Consider the following 18967-nt stretch of genomic DNA (forward strand, 5'->3'; position numbering starts at 1 on the left):
AGGATGTTAAATAGGTGGTCCTGGTAGATAATGCTATTACCAAAATATCAGCATTAGGAGTACAATGGAAGCCCTTGAGCCAGGTACCAATGGTTTGCCCAGTTCTTGGAACTTGTTAATTTTGTACTTCCTTAGCCCTTTATCTTATTCTTTGCCTTCTGTATGCTTGGGTTTTTTTTCTTTATTCCAGGTTAGCCAATGAAAACAAGTTTGTTGCTATCTCCTATAGCACAAAGCACACATTTTCCAATAGTGTTGCAGTGAACAAAGGACAGCTTCTTTCTCTAAGAAACCTCTCTGACTGAGGAAGAACTTCTTCATTCATGGAGTCAGGTCCAGAACAGATAGAAGACAAGGGTATACATATAGTGCTTTAGAGAAATCATACATCATAGGACAAAAACATATGGAAACAGTCAAAATTTATTTTAGAAGGGATTTTTTCCATTCTTAAATAGTATAAAAATAAACAGGCATTTGTTTTGGCACTTACATACGTAAATTTAAATACACATTTGTCTGAGGCACCAAACCTTTCATTTTACATTCCAAATTCCCAGGTTCAGTCAGCAGGATGATGTTAAGGATTTTTGTTTTTTTTTTTTAATCAGTGAAGTCAAAAGCTTTTTATATGAGCCCTTCTAATATTGACTATTTCTTACTTAACTATAAACTTTTTAAACATAAAATTTAAAAATTCCCCTGAGTTATTTCCTTTAATGAAATTTCATTTTCTTCTAACTAAAAGACGTGTTTTTTCTTTTACAAATACTGATGTTATCTGTAATCAGTGCTTGATTTAAAAATATTAAAACCAAAAAAATATTAAAACCCATAGTGCCCTGCACATGTCCCCTCAATAAGTTATAGCTGAATGAATTAATGAAGGATCCATAGGTCCTTCAAAAATGTGTAAGAGGTCAGTCTTATAGTATATCCAGACTAATGAGACACAGTGGTCTCTGGGCTGGTATATAGATAAATCTTCTATATATCAATTTCAACTTTCTGTATTTCAGTATACCAGACTTAGGTTCCTGAAAATTTATTCAAAAATCTTAATAATTTATCTTATAGTTTATATATTAATTCAGAGTTAATCTCAAAGATCTACTGATTCTCACACAATGCAAAAGAAAAAAAAATGATTTCAGCTTAAACCTAGTTTATAATGTCCTAACAAAACATAAATAATAATACTCAATAAATTAAGTAGTATACAGTACCAGCAAATGTCAGCTGACAATGAGATGTGGAAAAGAAACATTATCTTCCCAGAAACTATTCAGGATTTGTTTGGTTTTGCTTTTAAATAGGAAAGGACATTCATTAGAACAGAAATATAACTTTCTTCCATCAACAACTCCCTACAGTTCTTTGTAAGGCCATTAGTCTCATTGTAGGCTTCTTCTGCTTCACAGAGTTTGAAGTGATAAAGTTCTCTGCCTTTCATATAAAATGCCTCTGTGTAGAGGCCTTTAAGGGCTGTGTGTTGTTTTGTTTTTTATTTTTCATTCCTCTTAAGAGGAGCTAACTTACTAGTAGTCCTGAGCTGAGGTTTTCTGAAAACTTCTGCAAGTTCAGATAAGAAAGTACAAGAGTCCAAACAAAGAAAGATGTACTCAGAACTTTAAAACTAAGAAAACAAAAAAGTAAACTGATCAGAAGAGTTTCTCCCAGCACGGTGGCTAACAGAAGAAAAGAAACAGTGTGCAGGTAGTTGCTTCTAATGCTTCCTGGAAGATACACTAGAAATCCCGACAGTGCGGAAAAACACTTGCAGCATTTTGCCATCTTGGAACAGAGTTTAAATGTCTGAACACCTTTGCTTTTGTTCTTATTATAAATATAAACTGAAATTCAAGTAAAAGGATGTCAAACTCACTTACAAAACAATGACAACTGTTTTCCCCTTTAACCTGAAGACATCTTTAAAGTAGTGACATGAAAATTTCACAAGTATGACCCCTTTCTCCTCAACAGAAGATGTTAAGTAATATAGGAGTTTAACATAAATATTAAATAATTAAGTTAAAAGAAATCGTCCATATAAATAAATAAATATGATTAACAGGCTTCTACAGTTCGGTGGACCGTTCTTTTAGCAGGACTGTGGGATTGATGTCATCTAGTCCGGAGTGTGAAGAGCTTGCATTAATAGTGACTGTCTTGGTGAGCTGGGGGTCTTGAACACTGAATGCAGTAAAAGGACAGCCCTTCACGTTGTTGCAGATGAGAGACTGAATGGAGGCAGTGTTGATGATTTTAAAGCCTACTTCTCCACCGAAAGTACTAGGCTTCCAGTAGTCAGGCGAACAGATGGGATTACCCATAAGTCCTTTCAAGGAGAATGGTGCTCCCATTTCTACCATGGTCTCACCAAAGATGGCATCTGGACGAGGCTTTTCTACCAGGAGGGCTGGATACAGCTCCATGGCATCGATATCTCCATAAAGGGCCTCTAACCCTGCAGCCATTTCCTTCTCTCCTATGAAGGTGACAAAGACAGATATACAACCAATGTAAAAGGCATTACCAAAAAAAAAAAAAAAAAAAAAAAAAAAAAGAAAAGTTTTAACCCTTGACTCAATTCCCTTTCAACTTCTCTGTTGTTTCCATTTGACCCTTGATTCTTCATAAAAAACCTCTCTCTCACCTGTAAGTTCCTCGAAAGACGCGTAGGGCTTCAGCCGAAAGCGTTTGCGGTACTCATTCAGAGACTGGTACTTCATCTGTCTGCTCTGGTCAATTGAGGCCTTTGCTACTTGTTGTACTGCAGCTGGAACATTCCTACCACCCGCAACCTGCGGAAAATAAATCGTATAACACCATTTTTAGTCATCTTGATGATGATTTCTACTTTAAAAGCACTCATTCCCTGGGTGGGGTACACAGGACTGACATTCCCAGCTGAGACCTAAACTATCCAAGTTACAAAGATTTATCTCTATCATCTACAGATTAGGTATTTTTAAGCCGTGACTACCGTGACTACCTATCGCTATTTGATAGCCAGAGACTACCAGTTTATAGACTTTTTTTTTCATGTTCAGACTTTTCAAAAAAAATGGTAGACTTCTATTTTCAAGAGAAATGACTAGCAAAATATTACTCTTTCAGTAAGTTTAAGAAAAATAATTTTGATGGTGGAAATTCTAGTGACTGAGTAGTCCTTTGTTTTGTTTTTCAGTAACAAGGCTTACCCTGCCAGCAATTTGCCTGCTGAAGGATTCCACAAACTGGGTAAGCCCATGTTCCAGCAGTATAGAGTTGTTGTAGACAAACTGTTGGAAATTGTACTCCTGGTCATCTATTTGCAAAGTGTCAGGCAGAAGGGGATGCCAGTGGTAGAGCGTGTTAAACTCAGCAGCAATACGGTTTTGGTACTGGAATTGTTGGTTGAAAAGCAGCTCTGGGTCAAACTTCAGCTTGAAGTGATAGCCACTCAAGTGCTGTACATAGTCTTCAATCACAATCTTAATGGTTTCTCCTATGTACACAAAATAAAGACATTTAGAGCATTCATTCTCTGATTACCAACTTTCAAGCAACTGAAATGCAGTTTTGTGAATCCGCTATTCCCTCACTTCTATTGTGTCCCTTAAACTATCAACACAAAAGGTATTTAGATTACCAATCCTGCTCAAGGATTGAATTTAATAGAGAGCATGTGATTTTACCTTCACCACGTTCTCCCAGAATTAGTTAAAACATATCAAAGGTAGCAAGTTCATTTTCTCTGCGGAGGAGAGTTGCATTTAAATGATTTTCTCCTCTTGCTTACCTATCAATATGAGCCGGCTCGTCTGGAACAGACGCTCATCATCCCACTCTGGGTGCTCCTGTTTCAGCACATCACACACTCTGTTATGTTCCCGCAGCCAGATCGTGGCATACATCATCAGACCAGGCACCAGCCCAAAGACTTCCTGGCCCACAGCAAACCGCAGGTGTTCAGGAACATGGGGTGGGTAGATCATCTCCACCTGAGTATCTTTGACTGTGGGAGGATACACCTCTCCATCAATTACCTGAAGAACAATGGCAACCAAAATGTTAAATTTTAGTCAGCAGAAGTTTCTAAATACAGGTAAGTCATGAGTCATAACTAATTCTTAAGATTCAAATAGAACGAACCTGGTATTTCATTTTTCCATCCTTGAAGAGGCGCAATTTATGTTGTCTATCCAAAGTTTCCCCATAAACATGGTTTAAGTCCACCTAGAAAAGATGGAAAAACTTTAATTTGTTGCTGCTGAAGTTTGTATAACGTGTCTATAATATAATTTACCATTAAATAATTTGATAAAACACTTTTCTCAAAGCCAAAAAATACTTAGTTTATCCACTGATACTACAAACCTATGTCTCTTGTGTTGAAAGGTATTTAGTGTTAAGTATGTAATATGCTTCACTATAGCTATATGATATTTCTTTTAATAAGCATCAGAAAATATATTACTGATCTAAAATTCTTACTGGCAAATTGAAACTGTCACTTAACTACAAGGGATAAGAATGCTGCAAAAAATCTCATAATATTTAAAGCATCATAATCAGAGTACAAATATGTTTTAAGACACCACTTTTTGCAGTGCCAATATTTTAAACTAAAAATATAAGAGCCAAATTACAAATATTATGCCTATATGCATGTGTGTCTGCATGTGTATTTTTTACTAAGCCAATGAATCAAAAATGGAAATTCCATTAAGAGCATTTAAGAAGAGGGTAAACTTGGTGTAGCAAAAATACACACACACAGCACTCAGTTATTTTTGCTATAATTTCACTTTATATAACTGTCTTACCCCATGGCCCAGTCCTTTGGTGAAACCTGGCCCTCGCTTATGATCTGTCTTGAAAAATTGATGGGTGAAGTGCTGGGCAAAGAATGCAAACATCATATTTGTGCCCTGGGGATCAGGAATGAACTTTCTTCTTAGAAGAAATTTTTCCACAATCTCTTTAGAATCCGGAAGCTCTTTCTTGCCTGAAAAATGAGAAAGCTAAGATAAGAATTCATTAACAAATCCAAGGAAGTATCTATTTCCTACGGGGCCTTCCTCACCTACAGAAGAAAAGAATTACAACATAAATTAAAGTTCTAAGATATGGGGAAACACATTCTTACTGAATTAATTTTACCTTGTATCTATTTTATTTAACTAGTATTAATTTGGTTTTAATGAAACAATTTGAAAACAGTAAAGACATTAAACCAAAATGTCCATTCACTTTCATGAATAGTTGATAAGATACACTTTTCAAGAAAAAAATCTCTGAGATATCCTTAAAAGAGCAAACAATGGGGCGCCTGGGTGGCTCAGTGGGTTAAAGCCTCTGCCTTCGGCTCAGGCCATGATCTCAGGGTTCTGGGATCGAGCCCCACATCGGGCTCTCTGCTCCGCAGGGAGCCTGCTTCCTCCTCTCTCTCTGCTTGCCTCTCTATGCTACTTGTGATTTGTCAAATGAATAAATAAAATCTTTAAAAAAAAAAAAAGAGCAAACAATATGCTTTTATTAACAAATAAATGATAGTTCAGGGCTGAATTTTCTAGGTAACAATCCAATCCCTACTGCAATGAATACATCTCTGACTGCCTCCCGACACTTACCTTTCACACCCATGGGTGTTGGACAGTCATCTGCCACAGGGGGAAGAGCTCTGGTATAGTAGGAGAGATTAGAAAAGGCTTCCCAGCTTTTATAGCCATAGTCCACATTGTAAGTTGGTGGACTCTCAATGAAATGTGACCTGGCTGAAATTTAAGGAAAAAAATTTGTTTTATTTGTGCCCACATCGATGTTCCTTTTAATTGTAAAATGTACAAAGTGGCAGGAAAGATGGACTTTAATTTCAACAAAGACAACCCATTGTAGAACAGTTACACTGAAGTCCAACTGCCACTTGTACTTAAAAAAATCAGGAAAAATGATTCACTAAAATGCATCTTTAATGAAGTATATATACTTTTACATAAAACATGATCTGGCCATCTTGATTTTTCAAATAATCATTCACCTACCACTTAAGAGGCCTATGAAGGAAAGTTTGGGCAAGACACATGCTTTAGTAATAATTTTCTTGCTGACCCAAATCCAGATTAACCAGATTATTTTACTAGGTGCAATCCTGTGGTCCACGACATTGAATAAACTGAACCACACTTCCTTCATGGATTGGCAGAGCAGTGAATTTATAAGAGGTATACAAAATTTAAGTAGAATTGTGATTGTGAGACAGAATTTTGTAAACTGAATGGGACTGAGATGTATTTTGAGCCATTAAGACAAAAGGCAAACTAAAAAGGTATTTTGACAAAGTTGAAAAGAGATTTCGGGATTAGGCTCAATAATCAAGTTTTATAAAGAACAATTTTCTTTGAGGAAACTGAAAACCTTAGAGACTTGTACTTACATGTCAACACGTATCTCATAATTACATTTCGCAGGAAGGGAATGTTATTGACAATGTTCCAGACTCCCTTGAAGTGGGTAAGTATGTAGTGCACTGTATTCGGAGTGGGTTTCAGGAGTAATTTTACTCTTGTCAGAAATTCAGCTGCAGAAAGAGGGAAAAAAAGAAAAAAGAAAGATTAGCAGGACCCATTTTAAGATACTAGAGTGTAAAGTGATAATTACATGTATCCCCAGTCCAAATAAGGGCACCCAAAGCACACTTACGTGTTGAACAGTTTTCACCATAGAATCCTGTTCGAGAGCAGTCACACATATACTGGTCAAATCCTATACTCATACATACACCTTGGTTTTGACATGGGTTGGAACAGCAAGGATTCACTACAATAAAAGTAAGGACAGTAAGTAAGTTATTCTCTACCTTCTTAATCTTGATATACACATTTAATTGTTTTACATAGTATGGGTCAACTTTACGTAAATAAATTCAAGAAATATACAGGTAATCATGGGAAAACAATTTTTTAACCTGTGGCACCGAATAATTTATAAAGGAAATACCAACTTTGTATTCTAAATAAGGGTAACAATATTCAACCAGGGAAGTGATGTTTCTAAGATTTTCCTTTAGAAACCTTTTAGATGTTTAAATCAGCTTTTGAAGACCTCAAAGAAGTAGCATTTTTGTAACTAAAGTGGACATATCTAATACATTAATCAAATTTAGGGGAAATTTCGGGGTAAAAACAGCTTACCGTTAAAATATTTTGCTCATCTTAAAAAACAAAACAAAACAAACTAACAAAAAACAGCTGGGCTTTCCTGAGTCGTGAAAGCACTAGAGTATTTAAAACAATGGCTCCCATTCCTGAACAGTAGGCACCCCACACAAACATTTATTATTTCACATATATTATTGATCGATCCTGTCTTATCAGATGACAATCTGCAAATTAGTATCACTGTCCCTATTTAGCAGATGAGAAAAGTAGCGCACACCGCTAAGGTAACCGGCTCGGGATGATCAGAGCTGGTGGCAAAGCTGGGGCGTCCACCCAATTCTTTTGGACTCTAATGGTCCAAACTCTCTACCAAGTCAAACATCGTCTCCTTTCCCGGACTGTTCAAAGTACCGGGAGGAAGGGGAGCTCAGCGGAATCTTAGCAGCAATTACCGAGCCAAGGAGTCCCCGCTGCGGGGCGCCAGGTACCCACCTGCACCGCAGAGCGCCAGGGCGGCGCAGAGAAGCAGGGCGCCGGCAAGCATCGCGGCGGCAGCGGGCGGAGCGCGGGCGGGCGGAGGCGTTGCCGTACTTGGGCTCCGGGCTGCAGAGCGGGAGCAGGCGCTGGGCGAAGTCACCGGCGAAACGCTGACACTCGCTGCAAGTTGTTTGACAACTGGAAGCTAACGGCGAGAACCTTCCTTTTATGCGTAAAAACTAAGCCCACGTGACGGCATGACTGTTTCTTTCCGCCTCTTTAAAACTCTACCCCCCTCCACAACGCTCTCCTCTCCCCCCCCCCCCGTCTATTTAAATAATTGCGTAAGACCGGGTGAAGGCTGGATTTTTTACCCACGCAAATGAGAAAATCGGAAACCTGGGAAGCTGCCCTCGGCTTCCCCAAGGCGGGGGCAAAGCGAAGTCGCCTCCCCCACCCCCGCCCCGCTGCGATCTGGTTCTTCTCCCCCAGTCCCTCAGCTCCGGAGTGCGATTTGCTCCAGATTCCCCTTCTCCCTGTCTTTTGACCCGGAATTTTAGAGAGCCGGTGCCTTAGCGGATCCCACTGCGGGAGCGAGGATATAATGCTTCCTCTCCGGGAATCTGAGCGGCCGGAGGTCCCCGAGCGCAGGGAATCTCCCTGCGCGGCCCTCCCCATTGTCTCATCCCCAGGTCTTAGGGGGCCGAGGAGTCACAGTCTGGACAGACTCGGCCAAAAAAGACTGTTTTATACGTCATGTATTTCAAACGTCATGATTTCAGTGACGACCCATAACCTAGAGCATACGGAGTGCATACATACATTACACTCTTTTTATTTGGCCGAATTAACTATAAGAGCTATCGTCAGTTTACATTAACTGTAAAATGTAAATTCCTCTCCACAATTTGCTCCTCAGCAGCTATCCTGTAAACAGTCCATCTGAGCTTGAGCAATCACCACTATAACGTTTCCGCTGCTCTGGTAACAAGGGAAGGGAAAGGGTCCAGATCTGCTGGAATGCTAATACTCAAAACTTAAGCTTTAATGCATTTCCATCTCTGCTGCGCGGGTTTTCACTGCTTTGGTCACCGGCCCTTCACAGGAGATACACGAAAAAGAAACTAGGTTTTTAAAGTTTGTTTCTTTAAGTCATTTCTGCCCACTTGTCCAAGATGATGAATGTGACAATGTATCAAAGTACAACACTGCATTTATTTTTCAGTTGTCTGGGTTTATTAGTGCAAATCTTCTATTCTTGTTTTGGAACACAGTTTTGATGAGGAGTTGAGTGGAATGGATGGAAAAGACGGATGAGTTTGACAATTTTGAATTTTTATCATCCTTTGCCTTTATTTAATGTCTTTTTGTGGTGTGAGCGTGAAATAGAAAGAAAAAGGAAGAAAGAAAAGAAAGGAAGGAATGAAAGAAAAGAAAGAGAAAGCAAGAAAGTAAATTAGTTACCAGAATCAAAGTGGAGAATAAAACGTTCAAAGCCATACATTCTTAACACTAATGGAAAAAAAAAAAGAAGCATAAAACCTGAGGTAACACTATACCAGATGTCTCAATCTGTAGAAGTCTTTTTTTTTTTTTTTTTAAGATTTTATTTATTTGACAGACAGAGATCACAAGCAGGCAGAGAGGCGGGCAGAGAGAGGGAAAGGGAAGCAGGCTCCCTGCTGAGCAGAGAGCCCAATGCAGGGTTTGATCCCAGGACCCTGGGATCATGACCTGAGCTGAAGGTAGAGGTTTTAACCCACTTAGCCACCCAGGCACCCCTCAATCTGTAGAAGTCTTAAAAGAGAAAAGAAACTTACTTGAATTTCTTTTTCCTTACCATTTTGGTTAAGGTATTTATCTGATTTTACATGAGACATAAGTGACTAAAATTCCATCTCATCCAAGAAGCCTTTCTCCTCTAGTCATATTTAATCATTCAATTTATGACACTCCCATTTATTGTACTAAGTCTTACATGGAATTTTAACTAAGAGCATAATTTTTTAAAGACGTTAGGTGGTATCTACTAAAATTTTAAAGTGATATTTAGGACCACACATTTGAGCTTTTTTAAGGTGTCACATAAGATTCTATACTCTGACTCTAGTACTGCACTCAAATTCTACAGTGTAATCCTGAATTTATGTTGAAGTCATTATCATCCAATATCCACATTATGAGGTCTTAATTGTATATTCACTGTGTATCATTTCTTGTTCAAAGACAGACTGAATTTAAAGGTGAAGACAAAACAGTGTGTAGAGAATAATCGCATTTACACTACATGGAATGTAAAGACCTTGAACTCTCTTTCACAGTGAAAATTCAATGAAAAAAAACTATTTGGTTAAACTACTTGGTTGAACCTGTAATTTCAATGACATGGTAGAGTAGAGAGACTTCCATGTACTTATGCAGTCAGAAGGGAGTGCAAAGAGAAAATGACTTTAACGTTGGACACAGTTTAGAAAGGAAGTCCAAATATAGACTTGAGGAAAAACCATTATGGTATGATATATTAAATAGTTTTGACAAGTCTGAGACCATGAAATAGAATGGAAAGTACATTTGGGGATGCTGGTTATGAGAGGATATTAAATGTCCCAAACTAAATGTCCCATACCAAAGGGCTAAACCTGTTTTATATGGACAAGTGCTATGATTATTGTGCCTTGATAAATCACACCATAAAAAAATAAGGTTTTGATTATATAAAATCATAGATCTTACGTTCATATACATTTAGTGTTTCTATGTATATTTTAGATATATATATATATCTATGGTACAGATTTTTTTTTAATTAGTCTCTAAAATGTGTTGGGAAATGCTCTCATGAAAGAAAAATAAGCAAGTATATAAAAAATCTGCTATAGCATTCTGTTGAGTTTTACTGCCCCCTTCTGCTGCTTGAATTTCTATCAACTTATTTTTCTTTATGATGTTGTGAAGACTGAATGAATATACTGAAAAGGAATGAAATAGTAATTGAAGTGATAAGCCATTGATATGAGTTAAAGGAAAATAGAAAATAAAGACTTTTAATATACCCCCAATTCCAAATGAGCTAACATTTTAAAAAAGATTTTATTTATTCATTAGAGAGAGAGCATGAGGGGAGGGGACAGAGGGACAGGGAGAAGCAGATTCTGGACTGAGCAAGGAGCCAGCTGTGTAGGGGGCTAGATCCCAGGATCCTGGGATCATGACCTGAGCCAAAGGCAGACACTTAACTGACTGAACCATCCAGGCACACCCAAAATGAGCTAAAATTTTTGAGAGAGACATTTCTTCTTGTTGAGCAGGGTTCCACCACTCAGACATGCAAGAATGCTCTGATCCACTGTCTTAGGCATGGAATCTCTTCCCATTCCCTCCCTTCTACTTTGGTTGGTTTAGTGATTCATTCAGAGGGAGTGGAGATTACCCCACGTCTTTTCATTCGTGGTACGCTGGCTAGAAGTATTTTGCCATCCTGCACCAAGGTTATTCTTAAGAGGTATTTTAGCAAAGTTATGCCACAGACTATATCTGTGGACGGAAATGCTACTTACAAAAATCCTCTATTTTAGTCTTTTAGTAGTAAATTCCGGTTGTGCACCCATTCCCGAAGCTGTTTAAGATGGAAGTTTCAAGGCTCTAAAGCATATTTTTTTAATTGAAAAAAATTCTTATCACATAAATCAACAAAGAAATATCAGATAATATCAATTTTTGAGTTTTATTAAAGAAAAAAAGTTGGTCTCCCTTATTTTTGTCAAATAACTCAAGTCCCTGATAGCTTTCTTTTTCTTCATTTTTCATGGTTGCATAAAATAAATACTCAGACGAGCCAAGGTAGATTGAACACAGTCCTTGTGTTAGAGTAAGAAATCTCAAAAGGGACTAAGGAAGTGCAGGGGAGTGTGAGCAGGGTGAACACGAGTGGGCACAGTGAGAACACAGTCACCAATTAAATATCAGAACTAGGACTTCCAGTCTCTGTTCCATCACATTAAGGAGCTTGAAATTGCCACTTCATCCTAACAACATATCAAAACCCAAATAAACTGAAAGCTAGTACTCTTCTTCCATCTCTTAGAGTAGTGAAGCAACAGGATAAAATGTTGTTCCCAAAATTTAAGAAATAGGCCATACAGAGAAGCCCAGTTTAGCAGAGCAGAAACTCATTGGCAGAAACCTCCATGGAAACCAGTACCAAGATTGGAAAACTCAAGGTGTAACTGACAAATTCTGGGGACTATGTGGATAAGTCCAAGAGTTAAAAACTCCAGGGGAATGGACTCGTGCTTTTGCATTTCACTTCCTGAAGCTCTACCAGTGAGTATCAGAAGAGAAAAGAAAAAAAAAAATAGAGAAAGAAAGACAGACTTGAAACCCCTTGAGAGATTGATAGGGAAAGGGGAAAAGTAACCATTTTGATATATTCCAGAGCATTCTGTTCTTTTCAATAAGGCCATTCAAGAGAAACTATTTCACCAGAGCCAGAGCCTCAATGATTGGGATTGTATCAGAGCAAAACTAACCTGGGGGAAAGGAAATACCCACCTTCAGCTGCCTCCAGCCTTCCTCCCATTCAGTTACTCAACTCCAGCCCTCAGGCCATCCGTCCCACCTAAGAGTTGAGATTGGGGACCTAAAAAGCACTTGTGACATTCACAAATGAAAGGCATAGTTTCATTAAAAGACTGAGCCCTGATCATAGGACTATGGAACACTTCTCACCTTAGGCTTCACCACCACATTGCTGAGGTCCTATTTTCCAGGGTTCCTTTCACCCCTACACCGTGTCCAGCTCTCAACAAAAAGTTATGAGGCATGCTGAAAGGCAAAAAACACAGTTTGAAGAGACAGAACAAGCATCTGAACCAGACTCAGATATAATAGAGATGTTGGGAGTAACAAATTAAAACAAACTAGATGAACGTGCAAAGGTTGCTCATTTGGTGGGGGGAGTAGATAATATGAAGAAACAGACAATATAAGCAGAGAGAAAGAAATTCCAAGAAAGAATCAAAAGAAATGCTAGACATCACGAAACAGTGCAACAGAAATGAAGAATGCCTTTCATGGGCTTACTAGTAGGCTGGACATGGCTGAGCAAAGAATCTCTGAGCTTGAGGAGTCTTAAAAATCAACAATAAGAAAACAAACAGTTCAAAATATAGGTAAAAGACCTGAACAGATTCCTCACCAAAGAAGATATTCAGATGGCAAATAAATATGTGAGAAGATGTTCCACATCATGTGCTATCGGAGAAATGCAAATCAAAGCAACAATGGGATTACCCATACACATGTATTAGAATGGCTAAAATCTAGAATCCTGACAACACCAAATGCTGACAAGAATCTGGAGCCACAGGAACTCCCATACATTGCTGGTGGGAATGCATAATGGTACAGCCACTTTGGAAGACAGTTTGACAGTTTCTTATAAAACTGAATATGTCCTCACCATATGATCCAGCAATCATACTCCTTGGCATTTGCCAAATTGAATTAAAAACTTAAGTCTGCCCAAAAACTACATGCAGATGTTTATGGCACCTTTATTCATAATTGCCAAAACTCGGAAGTAATTAAGATATCCTTCAGTAATTCGCTGGTACTTCCAGACCATAGAGTATTATTCACTGCTAAAAAGAGGTAAGTTATCAAACCATGAGAAGACATGGAGAAAACCTAAATGCATGTTACATTAAAGAAGTTGATCTGAAAAGGTTACATACTGTATGATTCCAAGTATCTGATGTTCTGGAATAGGCAAAATTATGGAAACAGTAAAAGAGTAGTGGTTGCCACGGGTTAAGGGAGAGGTAGGGGTGAATAAGCAGAGCATGGAGGATTTTCAGGGAAGCGCACCTATTCTATATAGTACTTCAGTGGTGGATATGTGTCATTCATTACACATTTGTCAAAATCCATAAAACCTTCGACCCCAAAATGAGCCCTAATGTAAACTATGAGCTTTGGATGATAAGGATGTCTCATGTAGGTTTATCAACTGTAACAAATGTACTATTCTGGCAGGGGATGTTGATAGTGGAGGACTGTGTGTGTGTGTGTGTGTGTGTAGACAGGGGGTATATGGGAACTTTGTGCTTTCTGCTCAATTTTGCTGTGACCTTAAACTGCACTAAAAATTAAAGTTCATTAATTAAAAAAAAATAAAAGAAACCTCAGCCTATAAATAAGGGCTTTTGATTTTAGCTGTTTTCTTTTTTATTTGTTAACATACTAATTCTACTTCCCTCACAGATGTTTCACCTCATTTTTAGTGATATGAGACATCATCTACCGCAGGAGCCACAAGACTGTTTTGCTGGAAGCAATGCATATTTGTTTACTGATCATTCATTATCACTGGCAAACATCTTCAAGGTTGAATGTTGCAGGATGAATAATGTCAGATGCTCATTTCTTAACTACGATCTCTCTCTACCCTAGGGACAGCGATTCCCTTGCAAATATCTGAAGAATTTGTTCCTTCTTCATTCCTTTCCTATCCAGAGATAGCATTCACAAAAGGCCTCTTTCTCCCTTTGTTGAAAATCTATTCTTTCATCTTAGAGGTTTGCTTCCTTTCCAATTGCTTCAACAGGAGCTTCAGTTTCTTACTTCAAAAAGTATAGTTGTACCTCATAATCGAATCCAAATCCCAAACCCACTTTTCCAACTGGATCTTTTTGTTTGACCATCCTAAAAACCAAACCAATCCTCAACAAAAAGTTGTTTTCCTTTCATATGCTCCATTGGAGTTAATAGGCTTACAATCCACCCAGAGTTATTATTTATTAGGATTACTCAACATCTCACGTGCTACCTATTTTACTTGAATATTTTGTTTACTGTCTTTCTCCCCAACCAAGTATGTAAAGTTTGTGAATACAGGTCTTTGCCTGCTTTTTATCACTCTTCTATCCCAAACTCATAGAACCATGCTACTAGTGATTAATAAATCTTTTGTTGAATAAATGGGTGAATCTATCTTTTGTGAAATCAGCTTTAAAAATGAGATGACCTTGGGCGCCTGGGTGGCTCAGTGGGTTGAAGCCTCTGCCTTTGGCTCAGGTCATGATCCCAGGGTCCTGGATCGAGCCCCACATCAGGCTCTCTGCTCAGCAGGGAGCCTGCTTCCTCCTCTCTCTTTCTCTCTGCCTGCCTCTCTGCCTACTTGTGATCTCTCTCTGTCAAATAAGTAAATAAAATCTAAAAAAAAAAAAAAAAATGAGATGACCTTTATTTCATCTTGCAATCATTTCCTAAAGTTGGAATTTCCAAATCAAGGGAATCTACATTTTTAAGGCTCTTTTTAAAATGCAGTGGTTATGGCAGACACTGGGAGAGTCATCTAGCGATGTGATACCTGGCGTTTGGCCATCCTGTACAAGTCAATATGTATCAACCATACAACTAGGGAAGGTTAAGAAGAACCTACATCCTTGATGGCATTATTGAGAGAGTTCTTGTTACTTCCCCTAGAGTTTGCCCTACTAATGCATTTCTTGCTAAAGGAGTTCTGATAGCTACCCGTATGCAGTTGGGCTGAACATACATTAAATTACATCAATTTTACTATTCCTTGTTTTTTTTTAAAGATTTTATTTATTTATTTGACACAGAGAGATCACAAGTAGGCAGAGAGGCAGGCAGAGAGAGATGAAGGGAAGCAGGCCCCCTGCCGAGCAGAGAGCCGGAAGCGGGGCTTGATCCCAGGACCCTGGGATCATGACCCAAGCCGAAAGCAGGGGCTTTAACCCACTGAGCCACCCAGGTGTCCCTATTCCTTGTTTTTAAACATATAGCTTTAAAAGTTATGATAACCACCATGTCCCATCTGTTAAGTCTCCCAGCTCCTCATTACTCTTGAAATAAAATCTAGACTCTTTATTATCTCCTATAAACTCTTTCTCCCTCACTATGATCCAGTCACACTGGTTTTGTGTGTCTTAACCACATCTAACTTTCTGTTGCCCAAAGGCCTTTGCATTTGCTGTTATTTACCCAGAGTGTTTTTTCTTTCTATGCCTGAATTTGTTTTTTTGTTTCTTTTTTTAATTCTCAGCTATCAGCTCAAATATTGTACCCCCAGTTACTTTCTCCATTATATATTCTTGGTTTTCTTCATTGTACTTTTTATAATCTAATTTTTAAAATTTACTTAGTTGCTTATTGTCTTCTTCTCTCAAATATACTCATCATAAGAGTATCATCCTTGTCTCTTCAGTTCACTGCTGTATCCCTAACCCATAATACATGTACCCAATTCATGGTCTGTGCTCAAAGTATTTTTTGAACAAATGAATAAGAATATGTGAAGATCAACACTAAGGTTATATGAAAAACATGTTAACTAGATAAAATAATTTTAAATACTTAATGTATTTTTTTAAATGCCTGCAGCAAAAAAATCAAAAGGAAAATTAGGCTAAGGAAATTGTATTTGTCAGGTAATTATAATATTTCTTAAATAGAGAACACTCACAAATAAAAAAAAATCTAAACATACCAATAGGAATATGGTCAAAAACCATAATCAACTAATTCAATAAAGAATTCCTTAGTAATGGGGCAGCTGGATGGCTCATTGGATTACGTGGCTGCCTTCGGCTCAGGTCATGATCCCAGGGTCCTGGGATCAAGCCCCACATCAGGCTCTCTGCTCCATGGGAGCCTGCTTCTCCCTCTGCCTCTGCCTGCTGCTCCTCCTACTTGTACTCTCTTTCCCTGTCTAATAAACAAATAAAATCTTTTAAAAAAATTGCTTAGTAATCCTAAGAAAATATATTTTGCACTAAGGAACAAAGAAATGCAAGTAAAATTAAGAAATAATTGTTTGAAAAATTAGTAACTTAGTCATAAAATAAATAAACACTATTGATAGAGTTCATACGAGTTGTCACTATATTCTAAGAGCTGTTAGTCTTTTTACATTTTTACATACATATTTGTAAAGGAAAGAAAATTGTCACTATTAGGAATGTTCAAGGAACAATAAGAACGCCAGTATGCCTGGTAGGCAGGGAGTCAATAAGATCTTGAAAGATGAGGTCTGTGAGATAGTGTTATATACAGTAGACAGTGAGCACTTAATGTTTGTAACTATCTCTTAGTAGTGCTACTGAAGGTAATTTTAATTTTTATCTTTTGCTAATCTTTTTTATATTTTTAAACAAGTGCATGTTACTTTTATGATAAATAAGTATTCAATAAAAATCTATTTAAAAATTAAATATTGGGGCACCTGGGTGACTCAGTGGGTTAAGCTTCTGCCATTGGCTCAGGTCATGATCTCAGGGTGCTGGGATCGAGTCCCACATGGGCTCTCTGCTCAGAAGGGAGCCTGCTCCCCACCCCGCCCCGCCCTCTGTCAGATAAATAAGTAAAATCTTTAAAACAACATTAAATATCATCAGAAGCGTGTGAACCAGAGACTGTGTTCTGTTGGATACTAAGAATGCCTAATTTTCTTCATAGAAATTCTTCTATTCTTCCTCATAGGAAATTCTTTTTCTTTTTTTCAAGGGTGAGAGCAATTGCATCTTTTTTAGGCTGTAAGGCTAATTTTTCATGGTAACGGACTTAAATGGTTCCCCTCACTGGATATACATGCATATATACTGGAACTTTTAAAATTCCAGTATAAGTAACATACAGTGTTATATTATTTTCAGGTATACAATTATTAAACAATTCTCAACATTCTTCAGTGATCATCACAGTAAGTGTACTCTAAATCCCCTTCACCTATTTCACCCATCCCTCCTCACCCCCCCACTCCCCCCCACCCCCCGCTTCCCTTCTGGTAACCATTGGTTTGTTCTCTAGTGTTAAGTCTGTTTTTCGGTTTGTCTATTTTTTTTTTGTTGTTTTGTCCCCCCCCCCTTTTTTTTTAGATTTTATTCATTTATTTGACACAAGCAGGGGGAGCAGTATAGGGAGAGGGAGAAGCAGGCTGCCCACTGAGCAAGGAGTCTGACACAGGGCTTGATCCCAGGAACCTGGAATCATGACCTGAGCTGAAAGCAAATGCTTAACTGACTGAGCCACTCAGGTGCCCCTATTTTGTGTCTTAAATTCCACTCATGGGTGAAATCATGTGGTTTTTATCTTTCTTAGACTGACTCATTTCACTTAGCATTATACCCTCTAGATCCATCCTTCTTGTTGTATATGGCAAGAGATTTTATTCTTCCTTTGTGGCTGAGTAATATATACATACAACACCTTCTTTATCCATTCATCTATTGATGGACATTTGCTTCCATATCTTGGCTATCTTTTTTTTTTTTTTCTAAAGGCATCCACACATCTGCATGAAGTGCTTGACCCCCACAGACATATGAGCTTTTCAACCTTGTCCCAAACCAGTATTTCTTGAACTTCAGTGTACAATAAAGAGAAAGGTAATATGCAAAACAAGGTGGTATGTGCTACAAAGAAAACGACGGTAAATGGGCAGAGGGAGTGCCAGTGGGGAGGGCCAGTTTTAGACTGGGTGGTCCAGGAAAAGCTTTCTGAAGAGGTGACCTTTTGAGAAGGCAGCCAAGGAACATTAGGGAGGAGAGGGTTCTGGGCAGAGGAAACAGCATGAGCCAAGATCCTGAGGTCAGAAAATAGCTTAATGTTTGGAGGAAGTGCTGGGAGAGCAGTACTGTCACAACCCACTGGAGGAACTTAATGTGTCCTATGTGACTCTGCTTGGAGAGGAATCCTAAAAGCTTGTGCCTGGCTGTAATAATATACATAAGGGTACATCTATATGTATTCTTTGGAAAAATGTTTGTTCATGTCTCCTGCCCATTTTTAAGTTGGATTGTTTGGTTTTGGGGTGTTGACTTAATTTTAAGTTCTTCATATACTTTAGATAATAACCATTTATCAGTATGTCATTTGCAAGTATCTTCTCCCATTCCATAGGTTGCCATTTTGTTTCATTGATTTTTTTCCTTTGCTCTGCAGAATATTTTTATGAATTCCCAATAGTCTCAGTTTTTCACCATTGAGAATGATGTCAGGGGTGGGTTTTTCATAAATGACCTTTATTGTTTTAAGGTATGTTCCCTCTAAACCTACTTTGTCTACATTTATCATGAATAGATGTTGTACTTTGTTTTTCTGTATCTATTAAAATAACCACATGGTTATTCTTTCTCTTGTTGATTTGCAAATATTGAACCACCCTTGCATCCCAGAAGTAAATCCCACCTGATTGTGATGAAAACGATTTCTTTTTATGTATTGTTGGATTCAGTTTGCTAATATTTTGTTGAGGATTTTTGTATCTATGTTCATCAGAGGTATTGGCCTGCAGTTCTCTTTTTTGTAATGTCTTTGGT

The 18967-nt window shown here is 38.1% G+C and overlaps 1 protein-coding gene across 1 annotated transcript; it reads right to left on the reverse strand.

Annotated features, from left to right (window-relative positions):
- Positions 1-405: 405 nt before the first annotated feature.
- PTGS2 (prostaglandin-endoperoxide synthase 2) lies at positions 406-7830 on the reverse strand. The gene is made up of 10 exons (XM_059145800.1): positions 7638-7830; positions 6688-6804; positions 6422-6565; positions 5619-5762; positions 4812-4993; positions 4138-4221; positions 3785-4031; positions 3204-3490; positions 2657-2804; positions 406-2488 (listed from the first exon to the last, which is right to left on the reverse strand). The coding sequence occupies exons 1-10, from the start codon at positions 7687-7689 to the stop codon at positions 2079-2081; spliced, it is 1815 nt and encodes a 604-aa protein (XP_059001783.1). The 5' UTR covers positions 7690-7830; the 3' UTR covers positions 406-2078.
- Positions 7831-18967: the final 11137 nt, after the last annotated feature.

Source organism: Mustela lutreola, chromosome 14 (assembly GCF_030435805.1).
Source record: "Mustela lutreola isolate mMusLut2 chromosome 14, mMusLut2.pri, whole genome shotgun sequence".
In the NCBI taxonomy this organism is placed as follows: Eukaryota; Metazoa; Chordata; class Mammalia; order Carnivora; family Mustelidae; genus Mustela; species Mustela lutreola.